At 40.3% G+C, this 24,665-nt stretch overlaps 1 protein-coding gene across 1 annotated transcript; it reads left to right on the top strand.

Moving 5' to 3' along the window:
* Window positions 1-6,878: 6,878 nt before the first annotated feature.
* On the top strand, window positions 6,879-23,466 carry WDR75 (WD repeat domain 75). Its single transcript, XM_051623306.1, has 21 exons — window positions 6,879-6,987; window positions 7,141-7,270; window positions 8,122-8,187; window positions 8,848-8,941; window positions 9,616-9,740; window positions 10,029-10,099; window positions 10,659-10,775; window positions 11,341-11,429; window positions 11,994-12,152; window positions 12,491-12,550; window positions 12,640-12,755; window positions 13,235-13,407; window positions 14,228-14,391; window positions 16,236-16,419; window positions 18,263-18,357; window positions 18,783-18,878; window positions 19,448-19,617; window positions 20,200-20,259; window positions 21,331-21,474; window positions 21,554-21,645; window positions 23,185-23,466. Exons 1-21 carry the CDS (start codon window positions 6,902-6,904, stop codon window positions 23,390-23,392), a joined length of 2,499 nt encoding a protein of 832 aa, XP_051479266.1. The 5' UTR covers window positions 6,879-6,901; the 3' UTR covers window positions 23,393-23,466.
* The last annotated feature ends 1,199 nt before the right edge of the window (window positions 23,467-24,665 follow it).

The raw sequence follows: 24,665 nt of genomic DNA, 5'->3' as shown, positions 1-24,665 counted from the left end.
CAGCAGCATTTACTCAGAACAATAAAAATGTTGTGCATTAAAAGACACCACGCGACTCTGAAATAAGCAGTAAATTTGGACTCACTCTCCCCTCCAACATCCTTCTCTTGGTAGAGGTCATAGTAACAACCACTTGGCAACAAAACAGTTTTCCCTGCTATGAAACTTAATACAACTGTTCAAAAAATCCACTCTGCAGCTGCTGCAAGAGAAAAACCCAAATCTTACCAAAAGATATCTATACTTGAGCCTTGCAAATAATTTGGGAGATGACTTTTACCTCATTTTGAATATACTTATGAACTTGAGTTCTGTTAACATGCATCTCAGAGAAGACCTGTAAATAAGAAAGGGTCCATAACCTTCAGCAAGCATCAGCCTATGTGTGTCAGACAAATGCCAAGGCATGAATGAAACAATAGTGCAAAATGCAGAAAGAAAGCATCGGATACATTACTCATGAGAAGCAGATGTATGAGAGAAAAAAAACAGGTAAACCTGCTGCAGTTTCAGAAGAGGGAAAGGTGGGTCATGACTTGACCCATTATATTACATTACCTGGGACAGGACACTTACCAGTTCTAAAGCATCAATACCACAGATCTTATCCAGGAACATCTGAGGTCCCTCTCAGAGTTCTCTCTCATTAAAGATAACCACCTCACTTGAGAAATGTTTTTAAAGACATTTTAAAAAATACTGAATAAAAGTGCCTATGCTTGCTTTCTGAATTGCTTCTCAAAAAGTAGAGCAGAAAGTTAACGCCAATGAATTAATGCAGAAAAAGTAACATTTTTTCTCCATGAATCCCTAGATTTTACAATGAGACCCAGTCTCTTTGGCCTGCTTCCTCCCAGTCACTGGGCACGTACTCCACTGTTGGGTCCTATTCTTGTTGGTCTCAATAGGAACAGGATGGGATTTGAAAAGACTGACAGATTATCAGTAAATAGTAGGGAAGTAACACAAGTCAGATGAAAAGAGAACAGTAAAGCTTACAATCTATTGCTTTGTGGTTGGAAACGCTAGGGCAGGAGAACACTGTTTACACACAGTAATGCACAGTTACAGCTGGTTTGTATCAGAGGAAAGGCCATAAACATTTGTTAGACTACAAGCACAAAGCTTCTAAACGACAGAGAGTCTCTCATTTTAATCCAAAGTCCTTTTGTAAATGTTTCAGTACTCACCTTCCCTGGCTGGACAAAGCTTGGCCTCCTTTGCAAGTTCTAAGGGGAAAAAAAAAAAAAAAAATTTCAAAGACATGGAACAGGAGACACTAGAAATTCAGCAGTTGCTTAAGGTAAATAAGTGCGTCGGGCTCATGCGATCCCCACTCCTCTCATACTGTATCCTTGCTTACTAACAGCCACTATTAAAAAATAACAAAACCTTGAAGCAAGTTCATCCCACAAAAGAATATATTCCCAAAGTATGTCTGTCTTTTTATAGCAGATTCCCTGCACAGAATAGTTTCAGTTCTGAAAGAAGCATCATGGCTGAGTACAAAGGACTTACTTATTTCAGAGCTTCTTTTCATTACCAGAATAGTGGAGAGATGCCAGAACATAAAACCAACATCACACCTCTGCATCTGGCTGGTAGTAATAAGCAGTAAGTAACAATGGGAATCAACTAGCATTGTCATCACAGAAGTGTACAACACATAATATCTTTTTCTCAGTGAGCAAATAAGAGCTGTAAAGTGTATGTGGATTAACACTCTGGGTCCACTCTCTCTGTTGGGTAAATCCGAAAGATACTCCTGGCGCTTACTCTACTAGGCTTGCCCAGTTGAAGCCCTGACTCTTCTATGATGGCCTTGGTAAAAATCAGGTACAGCTACACAAAATGCAGGTGATGCACAGCTTTTAAAAACTGCCATATGGAGCAATACATGCATTGGACCAGATACATGTCCCATACTTAGGCTAGAATACATACAAACGCACAGCTGTACTTGTATGGATTTGAGTTGATACAGTATCTCCACAGAATGTCCTTTCCAAAGGGAAAAGCATGATTTGCACAATCCAGTGAATAAAGATGAGGTTCTGCTGGTCATTTCCATCCTTTTTTTTTTCTGTTTCCATAAAAGGAAGATATCATTAACTCCTAGAAATGGCCAGAAAACAAGACCTATTCCCTTTTTTCCCCCATTTAAACAATAAATTTCAGAAACTCATTAAATGGGAAGAAATTTCAGTGAAATCTTCTAAAATTAATTCTCCACTTTGTTTACTTGCAAGGCTTCTCACTGCGTCATTACCTCTCTACTAAGAGTAACTGGTATCTCCTTATCATAAAATGTTAGTAACAGAAACTCCAACCAGCTGTATTGACAAACTAACTATATTACAAAATTTTGAGTACTTACTGGCCAGTATTTCCAAGAGACTTAAAGAACTTATAAAACCAAACTATTGTCGATTGACAGTACAATCAAGTACTCTGTAGTATTAAATATTCTTATAGCCTCCAAAAAGAGAACACAACATTCAAAACTATTTAAAACAACTAAACTGAAAGTAAACTAACTACTCTGCTTCACAATTTACCAGACACCAAAGCATAGAAAGAGATTAAACTATTTAAAAGGCTAACTTTGGACTTGCTATCAAAATTCAAATTTCCATTTATAAAGCCTGCCTCTACTCATTCTTCTAGCATGCTAACTCAGTCCCTCAATTTAGGGATGTCTCAGAGCAAAATTTCTTTGAAAAATCAATTAAATTATTTACATATATTTTAAATAAAAAAATATTTGCTAAAATATTTTTATTATTATCTTTTGCACCAGGAAGTGCTGGTCCATTCTGGTCTCAGTAAGAAGTTTCTCCAACTTTATGAAGTATCATTTAGCTGCTATTGTTAAGGGCTAACACTATAGGGACAGAATAATACAGATGATCTTAAATCCCTCTAGCTGGTGGGAACACCCTGCTGGTCTAGCATCAAACAGGCCTCTGGTCCACCTGCAGCACACTGGGCAAACCCCCTTCTCAGAAGAGATTCCCCCCTTCCAGTCATCAAGATCCTACCACAGGATTTCTTTACAAGAAAACCACTATATTGGTCATTTCCACTGTCAAAGAGAAGGAATGTTCCCATGAGAACTTCTGCTCCATTCCTACACGCAAGGCCACCCAGGTGGCATCACCAGTGCTTTAGCTTGGCCACGCTCAATTCACTGTGCCATGAATCACTGACTCCTCAATGCTCGACGCTGTTCCAGTCAGCATCACATGGTGACAGTTATTAAGATGAGCATTTACAGTTTAATTCTTCTTATGCTTTTCCCATGGTCTCACACAAGAGATTTTCATCTGCTGAACAGTGCTAAGGAAACAGGGCATGTAACATGTGGTCCCTTCAGGTTACCGCCTCCCCTTGCCTGTAGCGGGGCAGCAGCAGAACCCGGGCGCGCTACTCGGGGCAAGACTGCGCTGGAACGGAGACGGCCGAGGGACACCACAGGTCAGGCAAGTGCCCCTTCTCTGGTGCGCTGGGCTTAAAACGCCGAGTTCTTAGCTTTGCAGTCATTCTCCTGCACCCTCTAGTGTTCACGGCAGCCCTGAATCATTGTTTCAGGCGGGACATGGATCACTTACAAACCAACCATCTGCTCTAACAAGAGCTGCTTTCGCAACTTGAAAAAGAAAACTACAGATCACAGAATCGTTCCGCATGGAAAAGGCCTTTAAGATCATCTCGTCCAATCCTTAAGGCAGCACTGCCAAGTCCACCACTAAACCATGTCCCTAAGCACCACATCTACACTTCTTTTTAAACACCTCCAGGGATGGTGGGACTCAACCACCTCCCTGGGCAGCCTGTTTCAGTGGGTGATCACCCTTTCAGTGAATACGTTTCTTCTAATACCCAACCTAAACCTCCTTTGGTGCAACCTGAGGATGTGCACCCCTGTAAGAGCTTCCCATAACAATATGTGTCGCTGTTGCATGCTCAGTTGTAATCTGTCATGCTTCTTTCAGTAAACAAAGGAAACGCTAGTTTTCAGGTACCACAGAAAGAAAAATGATGTAAATTTCCCTTCAGACAAATATATTCCCCATTAACATGAATTTGCTGACTTTGCTTTAAGCAAGTTTACACAGACAAGTCAGTCATCAATTATTTGAGTCAGTCACATCACCTGTAAATGAAGGAGTTATAAAAAAACAAGCAGCCTTTCTAATGTCTTATTCCATTAGAAAAACTGCAATGCATGAACTTCAGAACCCTCTTCTACTCTCTGCAATCCACAAGCTGGTTGAGAAAAACAAACAAAAAAAACCCCAAACAAACACAAAATGGAAGGCTTGTTACTATGAGATTTTTAAATGTACCAGATACATTGCCCTTATGCTTTAAATTTCTGTCCTTACAATCACTTCTGAAAGAGTCACAAATTGATTCCTAAATAACCATCAGGCTGAATGCCCTAAAATTCTTAATGAACCAAAATATGACTTGGGAGGGAAAGGTAAATTTCTTCAGACTTCCACAGACAGACATTAAATTTATACTGGAAATGTAAGCAATTAAATCAGAAAACCATACAAAGCCCCCACTTGAACCAACAGAAAACAAACAACAGGTTAGATTAGTTTTGTTCCTTACTCAGTTCAACACCTCAGGCCAGACACTTTCAGCACCTCATATTACCGCAACGTCCCTCAAACTGCTACAGGTAAGTTCTGTTTCTTTATAAGACCTGTGCATAAAGCCACATCTTCCCCTCTTAAGAAACACAGATGATGACACTGAACCAAAAAGCTAAGAGCATTACTTACTGGGTGTTGCGTTTGTTTTAAATACACAAGACTGCTAGCAAATTTATGGCAGCCATTTTAACTATGAATACAAATCTTTTAGACTATTTTAAAATGAAACTCTGGGAAAATACTCTCAGTTCTTTCATGAAGTGAGACTTGACTATAAATTATATACATAACCTTACATTCATTAAACATGAGACAATGTTTCCGGGATAAAATTTCTTTATTCATAGTATCATAGTGGAAAGACACTCAAATAGATGAAAAATATGTCACCACAAAGTTTAAAAAAAAAAAAAAAAAAAAGAGAGACAGAGAAAGGAGTAGAAAAGGAACATATGACATAGAGTTGGAGCAAAAATAGATAAAATAAACCATATGCTGCCAGTATCAGAGCAGAACACTGTGCCCTCACTGCACAGTCACTGCTTCCAGCACTGGATTTCTCGGCTTCCAGCAGCACAAGCTAATTTGCATTGTCCTTCCCATGCTTAAGCACTAGAACCCAGTAATGCAGCTACAATTAATGTGATATCAGTAGCAACAGACCGTTTGGTAGTTATGATAGGTGTTTTTTCATCTGTAGGTGCACCGTATAATTGTTCTGAGTATGCTGTTCAAAGCTATTAGTAGTGCTATTCTACATATGGAACATGACAGTGGATTGGATCGTGTCACTGTATTAGACCTGGTATTTACCATCCTAGTTTGAGGGTAGTCTTGAGTTCTACATGATTCTTTACCTTCAAAGCATTTTAACCAGGTTTGACTAGATTTAGTGTAGACTCAGACTAAGGAGATAATAAGACTTTTCTCATTAATGTGGAATAAATTAAAAGAACTATCTTTTCCTAGAAATCTTACTTTTTCGCCATGATACAACTCTGGCTTTGCTCAGTATCTGTGGCTCAGAATTTGGTCTGTCCCACACAGGAAGAACATTAGAGTGCATCTGCGCTCACTTTCTAAAATACTCACCAGAATGAGAGACTCACAAGCTGTTAAACCCAACAACTGTAATCACACAGACCCTGTAAATTCTGCTCTCAGCTCCAGAAAGTGTGCACTGATTAACAGTGAAAGCATTTGAGATTAGAAGCCAAGTTTCTGGATGCAGTATGCTCTCTCACACCCATACCCAGTTCCTTAATAACCTCAATACTCCAATGTTTTCACTGGTCTCCCTGCATGATCACTCAACCTTCAAACTAAAATTACATCAGCAATTACAAAGAGCACATAACCTGGCCTGCAGCAGGGTAATCACAACTAGCCCTCCAGAAGGCACCTGTTACTGCTATTGTTATTTTAAGTGAGAATGTTTAAAAATCAATTACAAGCATACCGGAGATAGCTTCAGTAGTGTAAACAGCAGCCAAAAACACACAGCTGTGCAAGAATTTTAACCACTATACTAAAGCAGAAGGACCCAGACACCGTAAATCATCTCTTATTCCAGACACTCAGATCCCTTCTGACAAGTTTTCCTTCAGACACGAAAACATTATGTCCTCAGTAGCTCAGCAAACTCACAATTCATCCAGGTCAGTGAGTAACTGGGGTTTTCACAAAGCATACCTTGCGATTTCATCTGCTCAGCCTTTCTGCCTACTTAAACACGGGAGTTACGCATCTTTCCCCTCAGAACTCCCAGTCCTAACCACGGGGCCTTCTCTTATTGGGTGACCTAGAGCGGACAGGAGCTGCCGTGCACCGGCGGGGGGACAGCCCGCCCGTACCTCCGCGGCGGCTGAGCGGTACCGGTCCTTCTGAATTCCCTCCATCTCTCCAGCGTGCCACCGGGCCGGGGGAACTTCCAGCGGGAGGAGCGGGCCGGGCCGGGCGCTCCCCAGGGGCAGCAGCCGCCGGGGCTCCCTGAGGCGCCGAACGACCGCGGCTCGCGCAGCCCGCCCTGCGGCCGCGCTGGGGAGACAAGGGGCGCGAGGGGGCGCGTGAGGCGGCGGTTGAGGGGGCGCGAGGGGGCGCGTGAGGCGGCGCGAGGCGGCCCCGCCGAGGGTGGGCGGAGCGGCGCGGGCACCATCGAGAGGCGCGGGGGGCGTGGCCAGAGCGGCCGCCCCCGCGGGCCGGGGCTGGGAGGCGGCGTCGCCGGGCGGGACAAGATGGTGGCGGCGGCCGCGCTGCGCGTGGTGCGGTGCGGAGGCCGCAGCCTCCATGGCGCCAGGGCTGTCTTCTCCGCCGACTCCAAGCAAGTGGGGCTGGGGCCTGGCTCTGCCAGCCTGGGCGGGGGGAGGGCTCCTGAGCTCCGCAGCCCGGGAAGTACCGGCTGGCGTCCCCGCGGCCTGGCGCTCCCGGGGGCGCTGGAAGCGGCGGCGGGATAACAGGGTTTCCTCGCCCCCAGGTTCCTGCTCTGCGCCGCCGGGGACTTCGTGAAGATGTACAGCGTGGGCACCGAGGAGACGCTGCGGCTGATGGGGGGCCACGCCGACCTGGTGACGGGCGTCCAGCTCAACCCCCACAACCACATGCAGGTCGGGGGGGGCTGGGGCTGGCGGGGCTTCCAGAGCGAGCGGGAAGTCAAGACGGTGTCTTGTCCTGCCCATCCAGGGGGCTTGGAACTACGTGCTCTTTAAGGCCCCTTCCAACCCGAGGCGTTCTTTGATGCCTTTATAGTTCTCTGCGCTGATGCTTCTCCTTAATCCGCCTGGAGGGGTAAATGTCATTCAAAAAGAAAAAGGAAACATAATGCGGATTACACTTACTGACTGGAATAACAGCAAAATAGAAATAGTAGCAAAAATTCCTTTCTTGTTGTCGTTGAAGGGGGAAAAGAAGCATGTGAGAACATCAGCAGTGTGTTTCTCTGTCTAGCTGCTGATGGAGGTGCAGGTCTGACAGTGTCCCCGTGGCTGTCACTGGCAGCCTGCTCTCCCTGCTCCCTGCGGCTCCTGCTTCTCCATTTCCCTGACGGTTTTGTTGTCTGTGTCTGTATATAAACAGGAATTATTTGGCAGGGTGCAGTCTCTGCACGTGTACCGTGCCAATCTGAATGTGAATGGTAATAGATGTTCCCATATGTTCCCATATCCCGTGATGTTTGTGCATATTCTGTCTCAGGTGTTCAGATGCAAATACCTGGTTGTTTTTTTTTTCATGCTTCATAAAAATGTGTATTTCAAACTAGAATAATAGTGTTGAATTTCCATTGCACTTTCTTTGAAGGCAGCACAGAGCTGGTCTGTGCCTTGTATTTTTGATGATTCGGCCACTTGGTATTGCAGTTCCTTGGATCAGTCCTTCAATTTTTAAGCTGTGATTTCATGTAGAAGCTGGTTTGATACATTACTTAAATGTCTGCTTTGTTTTTGTTTTCTTTCCTTAGCTTTATTCTTCCTCTCTTGATGGCAGCATTAAGCTGTGGGACTTCATGGATGGGATTCCTATTAAAGTATGTTGAGTTATTCCTGTTGTTCGTGGCACAGTGAAGGCAGAACAAGGGTTTCTGCAGCTGTTACTACCAGTGGGCACAAATCAGTCTGAGATGTGTTGTCCTGCCATTCAGAGAGCTGGAAAGCCATCTCTTTATGGCAGTAACAGGATGTGGCAGCTGATGTGTGTGTCACTGCAGAAATCTGTGGGGATGCAGAATCTTTTTTTGGGAAAAGATGGGACATGTATGACACTAACTTTGCTGCAGTTCAGACTCCAGGGTAGGTCCTGGGGAGCTGCTGCAGTTTGTGATGTGCCAATAGGATTGACATAGTGGCTTGAAAATGTGGCTGCAAACTGTCCTGTTGCTCCTGTTTTTTGCTGAATTGAGGCACTTTGGTATGGGTGGGCCTTCTGCTTTGTGTTCCCCTTCTGGGGTGAGGTACCTTCAGGTTTTTCATTAAATCTGATGCCTTATATTTTATTAGTCCTGTTTTAACATTTTCATTAGCCTTGGAATTCTATTTGTCTTAGAACTGAGCATTGTAACTCATGCATCGATTTTTAATTTATTTTTTTAAAATCATGTGTGTTCCTAAGTGCAAAAACTTAGCAGTAGTGGTTGTTGGAAACCTCAGGCAGCAGAAGGGTGCTAACTGCTGACCTCTTTCCCCTGCAGACTTTCACCGTGGGCTCCAGCCTCCTGGCTCTGTACGCGCTCGCGCGCTTCGAGGACTCGGTGTTTGTTGTAACCCCAAAGAGTGGGGAAAGAGGTACAGGATGATGGCTGGTATCATTCTTTTCAGCTCCCTCGTGCTGTGTCTGAGCTGCTGTCGTGTCCTTTACTATGTTACCTTTGAAAATATTTCTTAAATCCTGTGGCAGATGTCTGCAGTCGTGCCATCTGCACCTTTTCCCTGTTCTGTCTGTCCCTAAGGGTGTTTATCTTCACCTCTGAAGGTTGTACTGCCTGCAACTGTTGTTGTAGATGCAGCAAATCTGTAAGCGGGGCTGACCATATAGGAGGGTATGCTGCAGTACTTGACACTACTCTCCTGCCTTAAGCAGTGTTGACATACAGACCTGTCCTATTTACCAGCACACCTGGAGATTTTTTCCTATAATTTTGTCTCAAATAAATAAAGCTTTATCTTTTACTATATTGCTACAAATACCTGTTTGAGCAAGAGTAGGTATTAGGCAGCCTTGCTTGGTTTCTGCTTACAGTTGCACTGGTATCCGCTATCTAGTCCTCATTCTTCAATACTACTGTTGGAATCAAAACAATTCTTTATTGAAAGATATCACAGACTTTTTCTAACTTACTAAAATTTTTGGAGGGTACTGACACTTTAGTTTTAAATCAGAATGGGTGTAAACCCCCCTTGTAAGGGGTGTACATCAACTTGTTCATAAGTCTTTGGATAACAGATTTTTCTCTGGCCAGATACATTCCAGCTGGTCTCAGTTAAGCTGACAAAAGCAGCAGGACAAGATTTGGAAGCCAAGGAAGTGTCAGTGGTTTTGGATGGTGTGGATGCATCACCAAAGTGTATCGCGTTTGGAAGAGAAGTATGTTCACCTTTTGGGGTTTTTTCTTCTCTTTGAGTGTTGGTTGGTTGGGGTTTTCTTTATATAATTACAGCAGCACTGAAACAAAACTGAAATTCATCTGTTTGTAAGGCTTAAAAAACAAAACAAAACCAACTAAAAACTAAAAACAACTTATCAGCTGATGTTAAGTAACTATTTTTCCATTATATGTTACCTCCAATTTTAATTACTTTGTAGGGAAACTTTTTTTCTTTCATGTGCAAGAACATAATCTGTATGTCCTAAATTGTTTTTTTACCGTTACAGGGTGAATATGTGGCATCAGTGAAAGAGGCTAATCTCCAAGTTTATTTTTTTAAACAGAAACAGCTGAACAGGTAAGAACGAAAATGCCAAGTATTGATTCAGTCCGATATATCATAAATGTTTGTTAACTGGGGATATGTGCACACATTCTTTTATATTTGTCAACAACCATTTGGTTTTATGCTGGAGGGGATGTAGTCAGTATATAAACAGCTTCTCATAGAGGCAGAGAGTGAGGAGCTGCCATGGCTCTGGGAGCTTAGCTTTTCAGCTCAGGAATGTGTTTCTTTCAAGTAAATGCTTAGGCTGATGTTGGACTGAAACAAGTGACATTGTTTGGTCAGTGCCAAAACAGGGGCAAGGGGAAGAAGGAGGGCAGAAGAAGAAAAAGGGAGAGAAGGAAAAAATATTTCAGCTTGATTTAAGGCAAAGAACTAATGAAACAAAAGAGAAACAAAAGTCTGTCACTATTTTTTGGAACTGTAACAACTTGTAGATGTTTAATTCTGATAGTCAGAATTATCTTTATGGGCATTAGTTGATCCTTTTGCAGCTTTGTTTTAAAAAAAAAACACAATAACCAACAAAAACCAGCTTATATAATTAAAGTTACTTTCTTAACTCCTGAAGGTTTTCTCTAGGAGCAGTGAAAACAAAAGGTGGAAACAACCACTTCAGTTGCATAGCGTGCCACCCTACGGAGGACTGCATTGCAACTGGCCATGCTGATGGAAAGATCCGTGTCTGGTAGGCACACTGGGAGCCAGTGGTGCTCCCCCTGGGCTGGTGGGAATGTCGGAGTTGAGGGAACCCTGAGCAAAGCAGTCTGGTTGGTACTGAGCCCTGCTGTTGTAGAAGTCACAATGGGCAAAGAAGTGCAAGTCCTGTGAACATGCAGCACTGACCCTGACCTCAGGGTACAACTTCAGTTTAGTGTCAAATGAGAAAATATTCCTTTTCAGCTGTGCTCCACAAACCTAACCTGTGTTTGAAAAAGGTAATGCAGGGGCAGCTGAAATTACTCCTTATGGGCAAGTAGAGCACACAAGTGGAATTGCATGGTTAAGAATAACATGCTTGCCAGGCTGCTCTGCAGCACTGACTTGCTCACTGTCTAAGGTGTGCAGTGTGCAGCAGGAGGGCACCCCAGAATCAGCCAGCATGCATCCTGCCCTCCCCTTGCATCACAGGAGCATAAAAAGAACTGTAGTCTAGAAGTCAGAGGAGAGGATGGTACACTTGATTCAGTTGGGTCTTTCCTTTGCTCTGTTCATGTTGTGCTTAAAGAACCATCCTGCTCCTCCCCACATAGGAGGAATTTCTACCACAAGAAAGAGTACACATTTTCCACACTGCACTGGCATCATGATACTGTCATGGATCTGGCTTTTTCTATGGAGGGTGAGTAAAACAAAACAAAACCAAAAACAATAACAAGTTGAAGAGTTGCAGCAGGGAGGAAAAAAATCAGTAGAAGTTGGAGTTTGTCCACTTAATAACAAAATAATTTATTGAATTTTCAGTATGTCCAGGAAGGATCTGGAATAAAAATGGAAGCATCTGCTACAGTTAACTTTTTATCTGAGCTGTGTGATCTGAACTATCCTAAGGAAATATCCTTAGGATATTTCTTATTGCAATGTACTTCTGATAAAAGGAGAACAATTCAGCTACATTCTAACACAAATATTTGGCTGATTAAGAAAGTAATGGGGTCTACTACTCCCAAAGCATTGTTTACATTTGACTGAAGGCCCAAATTCTTGCTATTTGATCCAAGTTTCTCTAGTAATTTAAGATGGGATAATGAGAAATATGTGTATTGCCCAGGCTAGATATGAGGAATAATTGCTTTGCGACATTTTAAGAAAGATTTTGTGTGTGAATAGTTTGTCATTGTAAACATGTATGTCGATGATATTTTTTTAACCAAAACCTGTAACTGTATTTTTATTTCTGGAAAAGGAACCAGCTTGCTGAGTGGTGGAGTTGAATCTGTTCTAGTTCTGTGGCACAATGAATCAGACTGCCAGAAGGATTTCCTTCCTCGTTTGGGATCTCCCATCGAGTACATCTCCATGTCACCTGATGGCGCCCTCTGTTGCACCCTGCATGCAGACAACAGTGAGCCAAAACATATTTTAAGTATTGCTTCGTGCCAAATGGAGTGCAAATTTCCATGAGCTTTATTTTGTTCATTTCAGATGAATTAACTAGGTAGTACCCAAGTTCAATACTGATCTGAAAGAACAGGTGCTTGAAGTGATCTTTTGTTCTCATTAGTTCTTTGAATTTGCATGGCAATTGCTGTAACTTGGCTTTCCACCTCGATGTAGGGGTGTCATAAATTGAGAAAAGGTACATTTATAGGATTAAGTACAGTTGGTTAAGTCCCGTCCCCACCATGAGATGTGGTTACCTTGCAGAAACCCTTTGCAAGACTTTATCTGCTTTTCTTTCAGGAATTACAATAATCAACAGCAACCTAAGATTTTCCAAAAGTATTCAAGGCCTAATAAAAAGTAAGTGCAATAAAATTTATCTTCCACTTAGAGGGCAGAATGTGTCATTTCCCACATTAAGTCATCTGTCATCTGATTTTTATTTCCAGGTAGGGATATCAAGACTGGTCTAGTGGTTGATCCTAGAACCAAAGCTTTGGTCCTGAATGGAGAGCCTGGCCACTTGCAGTTCTATTGTCTTCAAAGTGACCAACAGCTCTTCAGTGTAAGTTAGATGGGCTTGTACTAAAACTTTTAACTTGTTCAGTCAAGTAAATTATGCATCAGAATTTATTTGAAGACGTTTTATGGCAAACAGGAAAAAAATCAGCAGCTATTTTGCAAGACTGGGTTCTAAAATGAGGTGTTTTCAGCTTTGTCACAAACTTATTTTACTTGTTCAGCATTGCTCAATGTTGACAGTTGAATAAATACTTCAAACCACTGTGCTGTTCCTGTTAAATGTCAAAAAATGCCTAGGTAAAATCCATCTAAAATGCATAGTTTGTTTTTTTTCTTCTTTCCTACACTTAGCATTATTGTGGAATGTACATACCCTATTTATGCTTTGCCCATGTGTTTATTTTATCCCACAGCCCAGTTCAGTTCTAACTGGTGCTTTCAGAACATCCTTTCTCCCTGGTTTTATGAATTACATCACTAAATAGACTTTTGGAATTTAATTTTGGCCTTTTTGTTTTGCAGTTGGATATTGTGCAACGACAATACATTCATCAGGCAGGTTTAAACCAAGCTGACTTGGTAAAAGTTGCTTTTAGTGCCCAAGGCAAGTGGTTAGCAACAGTAGAAGAGAGAGAAGAAGTAACTGACCCTGAGTTACAGTTGAAGCTGTGGTTCTATGATGAAGAAACACAAAGGTAATGATAATGGAGCTGGCCTTCAAGACGTCAAACTCTGAAGTATCCCACAAGTATCTACACAGGTTTCGTTTTGCAAAGGCAGCATTTTTCCAGCTCAACTAATAAAATTATTGGGAAGGCACTAGGGAGAGTTTACTGTGCATGCTACACACATCTGAAACAATACATAGAGTTGAAGTAAATAAAGGCTGGAAATAATTGCTCAGAATCTCATTTACTTGTATTAATCTGGCTATCTTAACCATGGGGCTTAAATTCAAATATTCACTTGGTATTAAAAATCATGGACTTGACAGAATGGTTCTATAGCTTGTTTAGTTTTTCCACCTCTGTCTAATCCATCATTCATTAATTAGTCCTTCTAGGGTACAGAAGATTATTACTTTATTGTTGATTTTATTTTTCTTTAGCTAGCATATGCATCTGGTTCATGCACTTTCCTTGATGTTCTTATTTCCAAAAAAAAAATTCTGTCTTTTGACTATAAATTATTTAAATGAGAAACAGCAAAATAAAGCTGATATGTGTAGTAGCTATGTGACTGCTTGTCTAAACACTGAAAAAGACAAGCCAGAGCTCAGGCTGAAAATTTGGGTGATGCTTGCTTAACGATAGTCGTCTCTCAGTGCTGGGCTTCAATGTCTCTTCCTGTATGGAAGTGATCAGGGAAATCTGATCTGTAAATGTGATACCATTTAGCTGTGTAATTAGAATTCTTTCCACTTCTCTTTGCCCCTTCCAGAATCACATTAGATTGAAATCTTTCTCAAGTTAAAAATGAAATAAAATGGCAATCTTCTGTTTTATTATCCTATAGCTTTAAGCTGAATACTAGAATAAATATGCCCCATGATGACCACATAACAGACATGTGCTTTCGTGACATGGATGAGTTGGAAGATGACTCTCTGATATTGGTAACAGCTGGCAGAGACTGTGTGTTTAAAGTCTGGGTGATGGTAGAAGACACTGATCCTGAGGGTAAGTGTGGTCAAAATGTAACTTAAATCTTACTTGCTACCTTGTAACATGCTGCAGAAATTCTGACCCTAACCTCACCCTTTCAGAACAAGGCCCTCCAGTCCCATGCATTTATCTATTCCTGCTGTTGCAAGGAGTGTTGTGAACTGGTGGGTTTGCAGAATTATGGATTGAGATGGATGTTCCTGAAAGAGCAGAGACCTTGCCAAGCCTGCTGCAGAAGGGGATGGCAGCCTGTGTTGATTTGTTTAAAAGATCATTTGTGGTAATGGTTTTGCCATGCTGGGTGGTCTTTTTATTTGAGACTTTTGCTCCAGGGAGCAGGATGCAGAGATGTGTTACTCTCTTTTAGTTGACTTGGTGTAAAAGTGGTGCAGCACTTTGCCATTCTGCAGCTCCATCACTTCAGAGTTCATTTTTTTAACATCCATTCATTTGACATTCATGCTCCCAAACAGATGTGGTAGTGGTCTTGCTGAACTGCTTGCAGTTTTGTAACATGTTTGTGTTTTCATGGCATATTCACGTGTGAATATGTTCAAAAGTACTTTTGGACTACTGAGGTTTACATCTGGCAAACTTATTTTGCCTAATTGACTTTCTATTTCCATGCTGTTTGATCCTCAACAGTGGCTGCTTTTGAGAAGAAAAACAAAAGCCTTGCAATAATTTTCTAGGATTTAGTCTTATATTAACTTTGTAGCAACTCCCTCAATGGTATCTGAAAGAGGTTTTTTCTTTTTTGATTATAAATGATCCTAAGCTTAGATTTTATCTGAACTTAATGAGCAGATACTTTGATCTTGAGCACAAGTTAGTTTTGTATCTGCTGATGGACCTCATCAGGGTTTTTTGGGGTTTTGCTTGCTTTTCAAGTGAATATACAGAGTTCTGTTTCATGGCATGTGTAAAGGTACAAATTAAGTGCTGATTTCTGTGGTGTATTTGCCCAGCAGGGTTAGGAATGCTCAGGTAGAATGATTCACCGTGCTGCAGGCTTCTGTGCAGCAAACATCAAGAAACTAATTATCATATGTAAATACACTCTAGCATGTTTTTGATTTGCTGCAGCTCGCTCACTGTGCCTCTAGATGGTGCCATGCAGTTTAAATTAATAGATTGGTTTTGGCTGTTTTTACAGGCAGTTCTTTTAATCATCAACCCGTAGCCATTATATAAAGGGTAACTTAGCTTAGGGTTATTTCCGTTTCTTTCCTCAACCTACTCATGTTTCAAAAGCATGCTGTATGCATTTAGTTATTCTGGGAAGTGTATGTTAACTGGTAAGTACATCACTTTGCTTCTGTTTATTTTATGGTCATTATCAACAATGGGAAAAGTGTCCCAGCTGAGTGCACTGGCAGGTTAAGCAACACAAGGAGGCATGCTGATGGGTCACTTGGTGATCCTCAAGCTATGCAAATGGACTGTGGGCTTTGCTGGACTCAAAGGCAACCTGCATTCAAATTTTTGGTAATGCCCATGTGCTTACTGAAGTTTTACAAGTATGTTTCAGAACATTACATGTTGAATCTACTTCAGTATCTTCTTTTTTTTTATCTAACATCTGCCTATGAGAGCACAGTTAATGTAGTTGGCAAACTAAAGATTAATAATGTATCATGCCAATCTCGGGATTCACTATTCAAATGCAAAATGGAGGAGCAACGGAAAACCTACCAGATGTTTCTTGTACTAGAACAGAACAGATTCTCTGTACTCTTAAAAAATGTTACCCTTCGGTACTAAAACTATCTTGCTCTTGAGCCTATTTTGCATCCATAATACTTGAATTCTTTCTTCATGTATAGACTTGAATTAACTAGCTTGTTTATTCAATGCAGCACAACAAAGTGTGAGCTGGAGCTGTGACTTTGTAGGCAGCTACCACAACTACCAAGCTACAAACTGCTGTTTCTCAGAAGATGGCTCTTTGCTTGCTGTTAGTTTTGAAGAAACTGTCACTGTATGGGATTCAGTTACTTGGGATCTTAAGTGTACATTTTGCTATCCACCTGGAAAAATAAGGTATGTTTTTCACCTGGCTTTTTACATCTTACTTGAGCTTTTGGAACAGAGGATCAATTCACAGTAGTCCAAGACCTTGTATATGTTCATGTAAACATTTAACAGTTTTAAGTTCATATATAGAAAAGACTCTGAAAGGGCTTTTAGGTGGTTGGTAACTTACTGTTAAAAATAGTAAGATGAAGCATTTAGTTTCATCTTCTTGCTTGCATATGGCTCCTGTACCTCCCATACTCAGATATGTACAACTGAGCACAGGGTAGTGTGTTAATAGCCCTTCTCTTTCTCCCCCATGAATCTAGGGATAAATCAAAGTACTGAAGAAACACAGATATAAGAAGTTTGTGCTTTCTTAATGTATGCATGCATACAAACAGAAATTATATCAACAAACCATAAAGATATATTGACCTTATGATCTATATTATAAAATACATATCTTGATCCTCTCTAATGTCTGTTGGAAAATCCATGTTTGCCTGGCAGACTACCCCAGTGTGCTCCATTGTGTGCTGTCACAGTAAAGACATCCTGAAGGTCTAGATATTGTTCTGTCATGTAAGGATAACGAGGAATGGTGTAGGTCAATGGTACAGATAAAAGTAGAGACTCAAAGAATAGAACAGGCTTAATATTGAGCTTCCTGGACCATGCAAACATACAGCAGCTTCTGATTGAGGTAAAATAACATTTTTCTTATTATAATATTGAAAAAATAGTGCAATAGGTGACCTCATTGGTTCAGGTACTTAGTCTCTGTGTCAGATCTGTATCTAAAAAATCGCTGAAAGAGGAAGATGATACAAACTTACTGTAGCATTTATGTTCAGTGCTGAGGTTTTTCTGACTGCTTCTGAAACTTGCTTCTCGTAGTCATTACTGCAGTAATGTCAGAGGTATTTCATATACCTGCTTCCAGGAAACACCTAAAAATGAAAAGCAAAGCATTCTGGTCACAGTGTTTTAAAGACTCTGACATAAAGAATCAATAAAGAGATTTCTCACTTCCATGTTCTTGTGTGTATGTTTATAAACTTTTATTTTGTGTTATCAGGTCAGTTTTGTTTCTACTGGTCCTCAGATTAGAAATTGAGAAACAGGAGTAAAACTGGTCTGCAGGAAAGTCATGGGAGGCATGTAAGCCACAGCTTTACTGTGTCTATAGAGAAAGCTTCTCTTGACAGCCTGGTACAGGACCAAGCTTTTCCCAGGCCAGCCACTCCTTTTCTAGCCTTTACTATGTTATATTGAGAGGAAATAAATTACTCTAGGACCATACTAATTGACTGTATTAATTGCATAACTTCAAAAGGTTATGCTTTAATACAGAAATTCCATCCCTTATTAGCTTTTTTGAGCTAGTAGCATTAGAAATCAGAAGGCTGTTGAATTATTGTCAGGCAAGAGAATGAGAAATTAAAATAAGTGAAAACAAATCACATGCTTTCTTCAGTTGGAGCAGCCTATAACTTTTTTCAAGTACTCTCTTTCTAGTGCTTAGAATAGAAAATCTTTAAATATGGAATTTATTTTCTAGTCCCAATGTGAACACTGAGTAGCACTGATGGGTTTGTAACTTAAGACCTTAAAATCACTCCCTGAAATCAGAATATTGTAGGAGCACATAATCCTTGTAGACTGATGCACGCTTTTAAATTCCCCCAGACCTATGTGGTTGTTGTGTGTGAACTTTCATGCCACTAGAGGTGAAAGCAAAAAGCAAACTTGTCCTGATTTAAATACCAGAACTAAATCTTAACTGAATGTTGATGTGACTTATGAATCATAAAATAAAGATGAAATCTGAAAGTCACTAACTTGTTTTGACTTTTTACTTCTGTAGGAACATCTGCTTTGGGAAACTAACATGTTCCAAGTACCTTATTGGTGCCACTGATAATGGCTTTCTGTGTTGCTGGAACCTGCTCAGTTGTGCATGTAAGATCAGCTTAAATGTATGCTAGAGTGGTAACATTTAACACTTTACTATGAAACCTTTAAGTAATTCGAGTCTGATTCCAGATTGACCCCCTACAAAATTTCCTGTGGAAATATGATTTTCATACCTCAGTCAAGATAGTATCCTGTAAAGTGTGCATGTACTTTGTGTGCATGTGTGTACTAATTTCTAAGTTATATGATTGATGACATAATAACAGCTCATATTTCCTACATTTGTGTAGGAGTTCATAATATTTGTGTATTTTTATTCATCTGTAAATAAGTGGAGTTGCTTGCCTCTTCCAGAGGTTCAGGCCCTGTGTGTCATTCCCATTTGACCTTTTATTTGGCAAAGTAGTGGGACAGAACTGAATCTGAATGCCTTCTTTTCATGCCTGGCTGCTGTTGTGTTTGCTTTTCAGTGGAATGGAGTGCCCATCTCAACATACTAGTTCTGCAGCCTGATCCCCTTTCAGAATATATTGCTGCTATCTCATGGCTCTCAAAGGAGTCCAGCTGTAAGTACAAAGCCTCCTTTGACAAGTAATAGTGGAATTTTAAACTGTGGAAGCATAATTTATAGAAAAGGTTTTCTTAGAATTCAGCCCCATGAAAGCCCTAAGACAGGCTTCAGTTTGTTTGCACCTGTGGAAAGCTGAGTCATGTCTGGCAGCAGCAGTAAAGCCTGTTGGCTTTCCATCTTCAGTTATTTTCTGGTGCAGGAAATAGCAGAGAATTAACCATGTTCTTTGGGTGAGAGTTTTGAATGTTCTTGACCCTCTCCTGTAAATCCAAACCTGTGGTTGAACTGCAGAGCTGCATTTTAGAGCTTTGACTATAAATGATTACTCTTCCTAGAACTACTGTTCCACAGAAATGTTAGTTTCCAAGTATGTTCTCTAGATTGGAATACTGTGAAAGGTGTCTTCTATTATGCAATCAGGCTATACAATTACAGTTTCTGCAAACTAGTGCTTAAAGGTAATTCTGTCCAGCCATTACTGGCTGTGGTACAGAGGGCTTTGACTAGCTACCCAGAAAGTTAAGAATTTCATGATTTAAAGAGAAGGCATTTTTGCTTTTACAGTGTTTGTGTTTAAACCAAATGAGCCATGGCCAATCTATATCCAGAGAAACCTCTGTAAAGAAAAGATCCAGCTTGCTGCCTTTGTTCCAAGAGATGAACCTGAAATGATTGGCTCAGAAAAATACCTTTGGCTAAGAAGATCCCAACTATTTTTTCTTACGGATACACAAGTAAGAAATAGGGATTGGCAGGTGGTTCTTGGGGAAAAAGCATTTTCCTGAATGTGGATTGACACAAATTCAAGTGTTCTGCTGCTGAGTGCAAGAGTTTCTTTTTGTGACTTCAAGGCAGCATAAGCCATGCTTTGTTCATTACAAAAAGTTGTCTACTGCCAAAACAGCTTAAGCTCAAAGTTGATTATTTTCTGGTTTCCTGCTGCTATTGGCTTCTGCTGCCTCATTCATACAAGAAACTAGATAACGTGGGAACACTGCCCATGCTGTTTAACTTCAACAACCACCTAGAAGCTGTATTATCGATGATTATCCAAGGGTTTCAAATGATACTCAGTTTTCCCTTTAATTTGTGGGTGGGTGGGGTTTGTTTTCTCAAAAGACTCCTATCTAGAGCCTTTAGGTCCTTTCCCTTCCCCTTCCCTTTATTTATAAAAACTAAAGAGGAAGAGATGTGCTTGCCTCTCCAGCTTGACTGACAAAAGCTTTTGGGCCAGTTAGAAGCTCTGCAGGCAAGGTATGGAAATATGGAAAGGAGGTTCACCTGCTCTAACTCTGCTACATCATTCTGTGTTCTAGGAGCTAATGACACTCAGCACAAAGTCTCTAGAAGAAAGGCTTACGCCATCAAGCAAACAGGTACCTCTTACAGAAGTTCTGGCAGAGCTGCACAGAAGAGTTCAACATTCTGTTGGTGTTCAGTTGGCCAGATGCAGATTCCTTTCTGTCATGAAAATGCACACCAGATCCTTAGATGGAGTCAGAGGCATGAAGGGGCAGTAATCTGTATCTGCTTTTTTTAACAGAATTGCTATTAGTAAAAACCTTTTTTTAAAAAAAAGCATTAGTAAGATACTCCCTCCTTGTCTTACTTGCCCTCAACAACAACAGAAGAGATATTTTTTCTAAAAGTATCCAGGCTACACAAATAAAGGAAAAACACTTGATGTTTGCATAAACTCTTTCCTTATCTGGGTTTCTTTAACACTTGGAACCTTGAATGTGGCCTCAGCTGTGCTTCCTGGTGAGGGTGAACAGTTGTCAGGCGACTGTGACTTATCAGAAGGATTTTCAAAGTTAGATTCCAGCAAGTACTTCTGTGGAGAAGTAGTCTGGGAAATATGATGTATTTAAATTCACATTGAAAAAGTATTTCATGCCCACTGAACTCAATAAAACAGTAGCACTTGGTTCATTTGCTTGGTTAGGTAAAACAGATCACAAGGTAGAAGTTAGTATCTTTCTAATACAAAATCCTAGGGGAAGGTGGTTATAAGTAATCAGTTCCGTCGGAGACTGGAGGAATAATTCAGTATTCAGATCAAGGTGTATTGATGTAGGAAAATGCCAGAAGGGAAGTCGCCATGTTTTGCTTCCAGTTACATAATTAAATCATTTAGCAGATAATGGGGGGGGTATAAATGATCTTTTAGTCGTAAGTGGAGTCTGAAAGCCATACTGAATTTTTCTGGCACAAATATCAACTTTCATATTTGGAAGTTAACTGGTACATTAATCAACTAAAATCTGATGTTCTGGGGTCTAGATCCTGGAGAGTTTTATTACCTCAGGATGCCTGACAGAGTATTAGTACAAGGAGCCATATGGTTTAGTTGAGTTCTAGGTTGATTCTGAATTTTGGTAACTCAAAATGAGAAATAACTTAGATTTGTGACACAAATTCTACTTAAAACTTTCAACTTTTTCAAGCTGGCAGTAGAAGAAAGTCTTCCTGTGACACCATTTAGCTTGCTGTTGGGAAAGCACAGACATCAGCAATCACAAGAGGATATAGACCTTGGAAAACTGGTTGTTCACAGTAAGAGTGAGCAAGATTCACCTGCTGTCAAAGAGGTAGGAGTAATTACAGTGAGTGTACAAAGAGAATTGTGACACACAAAAGCTTTCATAAAGCTTCTGTTTATCTTTTCAGCTTTTGCACACTCCAGCTCATGTTTTGCCATCTGCTTCCTTCCTCTGTCCTATATTTATTAATTCATTGCTCATCTCCAAAGAGGACAAAAGGTAAGAAAACTTCAATGTTCCATAGTTAAGTTACTTTAAATTATGTACATCTTTGTTTAAAGTGTAAAAGCGGTTTTCCAACACTCTTTATTCTTCTATTGACATAAGATAATTGAACACTTTATTGTGGCAAGATTTTTTAAAACAGCTAAGTTTTGGGGAGGTACACTGACTGGCTGTTCAATCTGTTGACTGTTTTGTTGCTGTTATTTTTACTGTTTGGCATAATGTGCTCCTAGGCAAAATGTTGCCCTTGGTACTCAAATGTTTTTCATTCATTTAACTCCATTTCAGGGATTTAATGTTTTTTAGTGGTATTTTTTGATAAATGTCAGATTCTCAATTTTATTTCCTGTTATGTTGACTTCCTGCATAATTCTTGGTTTTGGCTTCTAGGTTCACCCAGAAGTTTAGTCCCTAGGTTTAATCTGAACAGTTTGTTTAGAAGTCAAATTTCATTCCAAATTAAGCTACAAAATGCAAGTGTATGCTCTGAACAGAGTTAGCTAAGCTTGTCTTACAATGCCAATTTAATGGAATAGTTTGAGAGGTACTTAAAATATGTTGTAGCTCCAAGTCTGCCTCTAGAAAATGAATGCTGGCACAGGGGTTATGACTGTAGTCTTGTATTAGGGTTAATACCTTGTCACTTAACACTGAAGCCAGTTAAATACTTGCGTTTTGTGTGCAATCTGTTCAAGTGTTTAATGAAACTGTGCCAAGCCAGAGATTAAAATGTCATTTGTATCAGCTGTCATTCTGGATTTGGGAAGACCAGTGACAGGTTTATTTACACTGCCAGGGCTGGCCTAGGAAAAAAAAAAACCACCAGTTTGAGTAGTTTTTGCATGTGCATTATATTCCTGTATAGTCTTTTTGCCACATCAACAAAACACTATCAAAAATCTAACACAAGGAATATACAGACACATGCATGTAGTTTCAGTACTGAAGAATCTGGGAGTTCAGTGACCTGTGTAAATATTTGGATGTGTCGAGCTTGTACTTTGACACTGGGAGTTAGTATGACTGCATTTAAAGTTGCATCAAAGGGCTGCAGGATTGGGCTCTGGAAGTCAGAAGGGAGCAGTCACTTTAAGCACCTATGTCCCTACCAAAACCTTTTCCCTTTTATAGTAACGCTCTAGGTATTGTAACAGTTTTTAAGATCAAGTGACTTTTTTCAGATTTGGAAGGGAATAGTGTCACATCTACCAGTTTATCCAATGTATCTAATCCCATAGGAGTGTAAGATTCTAACTTTTTACATAATGCAGATCTGCCAGTTCTGATATGTATTATATTTGGAGGAAGAAAAATATTTTGTTTGTTAATTTACTTGAAACAGAGGACAGCTATTTGAAAAATGGCTTGTATTTGAGATGTATTTGAGACAGGCGTTTGTAAGTAGCCTAAGATTTTAAAGAAAAAAAAATCTAATGTTTACTTAGTTATTTGCATGATAATTACAGTGATAGTTATCTGAAAGTACCCATTAATTTATTATTTGGGTTGTTTCTAATTGTCTTTCTATTACAGTGCTGAAGAAGTTGCTGATGAAGTAGAAATGGAAACTGAAAACACAGAGGAGGATTCAGATGAGGAAAGAGATGCTACTGAAATGGAACAAGAAGATACAAGTCCTCTAGCATTATTAGGAGAGATGACTTGTAAACTGTCTAAATCCCAGGAAAGAGAGCTACGAAAAATAAGAAAAATGGACTACAGTTGGATATCAGCTTTCTAAACAGACATTTTGTTTTTTATACTATAAGATGAAGCTTTGTGGATTAAATATTCTTAAAAAAAAATCTTTATGTACTTTGGCCATAAATTTCAGCAGCCTTTATTTCCATAAGAAATGAGAACTGGGGTGGGGATGGTAACAGTTTTGAGATCTGGTTTTGTGCTTGGCTTATTACTGATTTTCTGTGACCTTAGAAAATGTTTAACCTGTGGGGTTATGTTTCCCCTTGCAAGTGTATTTAAAAGGCTAATAGCAAAACTGAGTTTCATTTTCTGACCTTGTGATCAGTTAGCAAAGTGACAACTAAGCTGCTGAAAATCTCCCCCACTTGAGGCTGGGCTGCTACTGGCAAAGCAACAGCAGCAAACACTCAGTTAATAAGACTGCTTAATTCAAGATCTGGTAGGGGAAGTCACAATAGTTCTTCCTAGTGTTGTATACAGGTAAATAACAAGTCTCCTCACAAGTTCCACTTTAGCTGTCGAGACAGATGACAAATGGTTTAATATGCCTGGTTCTAGAACACAGATACCTACCTATTTACTGCTGTTCATAGAATATGGAGATTCTTAGACACAGGGTAGTTGCATTTATCAGAGCATAATTAAACCCTTCCAAATATCATGAAAACCGCACCATGTGGAAGGAGTTGTCTGTCTGCCTGGCAGCCTGTCACACATCAGCTGCAGTTTCTATATGTCACTTAAGTACACATCTTGCAGAGTATCATTAGTTTGAAGTAGGAAATTTGAAGGCCTAAAAGTGAATACAGGCCCCTGTGGTGTTGCAGTATAAAGCCAAGCTTATAGAAATTGCACAAGTCACTAAAAGCTCTGAGGAAACACCCTTTTGCTAAAAATACTTAGATTAAAAATGCTGCAAACTAGAATGATACGTCAACTCTTGTCAGCAAAGACCATGCTCTCCCTACTTCACCACTGCCTTGCATATGAAGTGGAGGAGCCTTTCCTCCCTCTCCTTTTCTATCACCATATATCAGCAGGCACTTCATAGCAATACTTCACTTGTTGGGGAGGGTATCCTACAACAGGCAAAAACATTTTCATCCATGTATAGAAACCATGGAATTTCATCCTTGGGCATCAAGAACCGATTATGCTGGCAGGTTTACTTCTCACATTTTAACATTAATACACATGTTGGTACTAAGCAGTGCTGACCCTTGGCATATTGTCACCTGTCTCCTACCTCTGCAGTCAAAAAGCTGGAGCTGAATGGTGCAGCATTACCTGGGATGGGGCACAGCACTGGC

This window comes from Apus apus, chromosome 6 (genome assembly GCF_020740795.1).
Source record: "Apus apus isolate bApuApu2 chromosome 6, bApuApu2.pri.cur, whole genome shotgun sequence".
NCBI classification, from domain to species: domain Eukaryota; kingdom Metazoa; phylum Chordata; class Aves; order Apodiformes; family Apodidae; genus Apus; species Apus apus.
Note: the sequence above shows the minus strand (reverse complement) of the source record. Positions and strands in the feature narration are given on the sequence as shown.

Coding starts and splice junctions, on each gene's coding strand:
- WDR75 (XM_051623306.1), top strand. CDS start 6,902: ATGGTGGCGGCGGCCGCGCTGCGCGTGGTGCGGTGCGGAGGCCGCAGC. Junction 8,188..8,847: donor TGGATGGGATTCCTATTAAA/GTATGTTGAGTT, acceptor TTTCCCCTGCAG/ACTTTCACCGTGGGCTCCAG. Junction 20,260..21,330: donor TTACGCCATCAAGCAAACAG/GTACCTCTTACA, acceptor AACTTTTTCAAG/CTGGCAGTAGAAGAAAGTCT.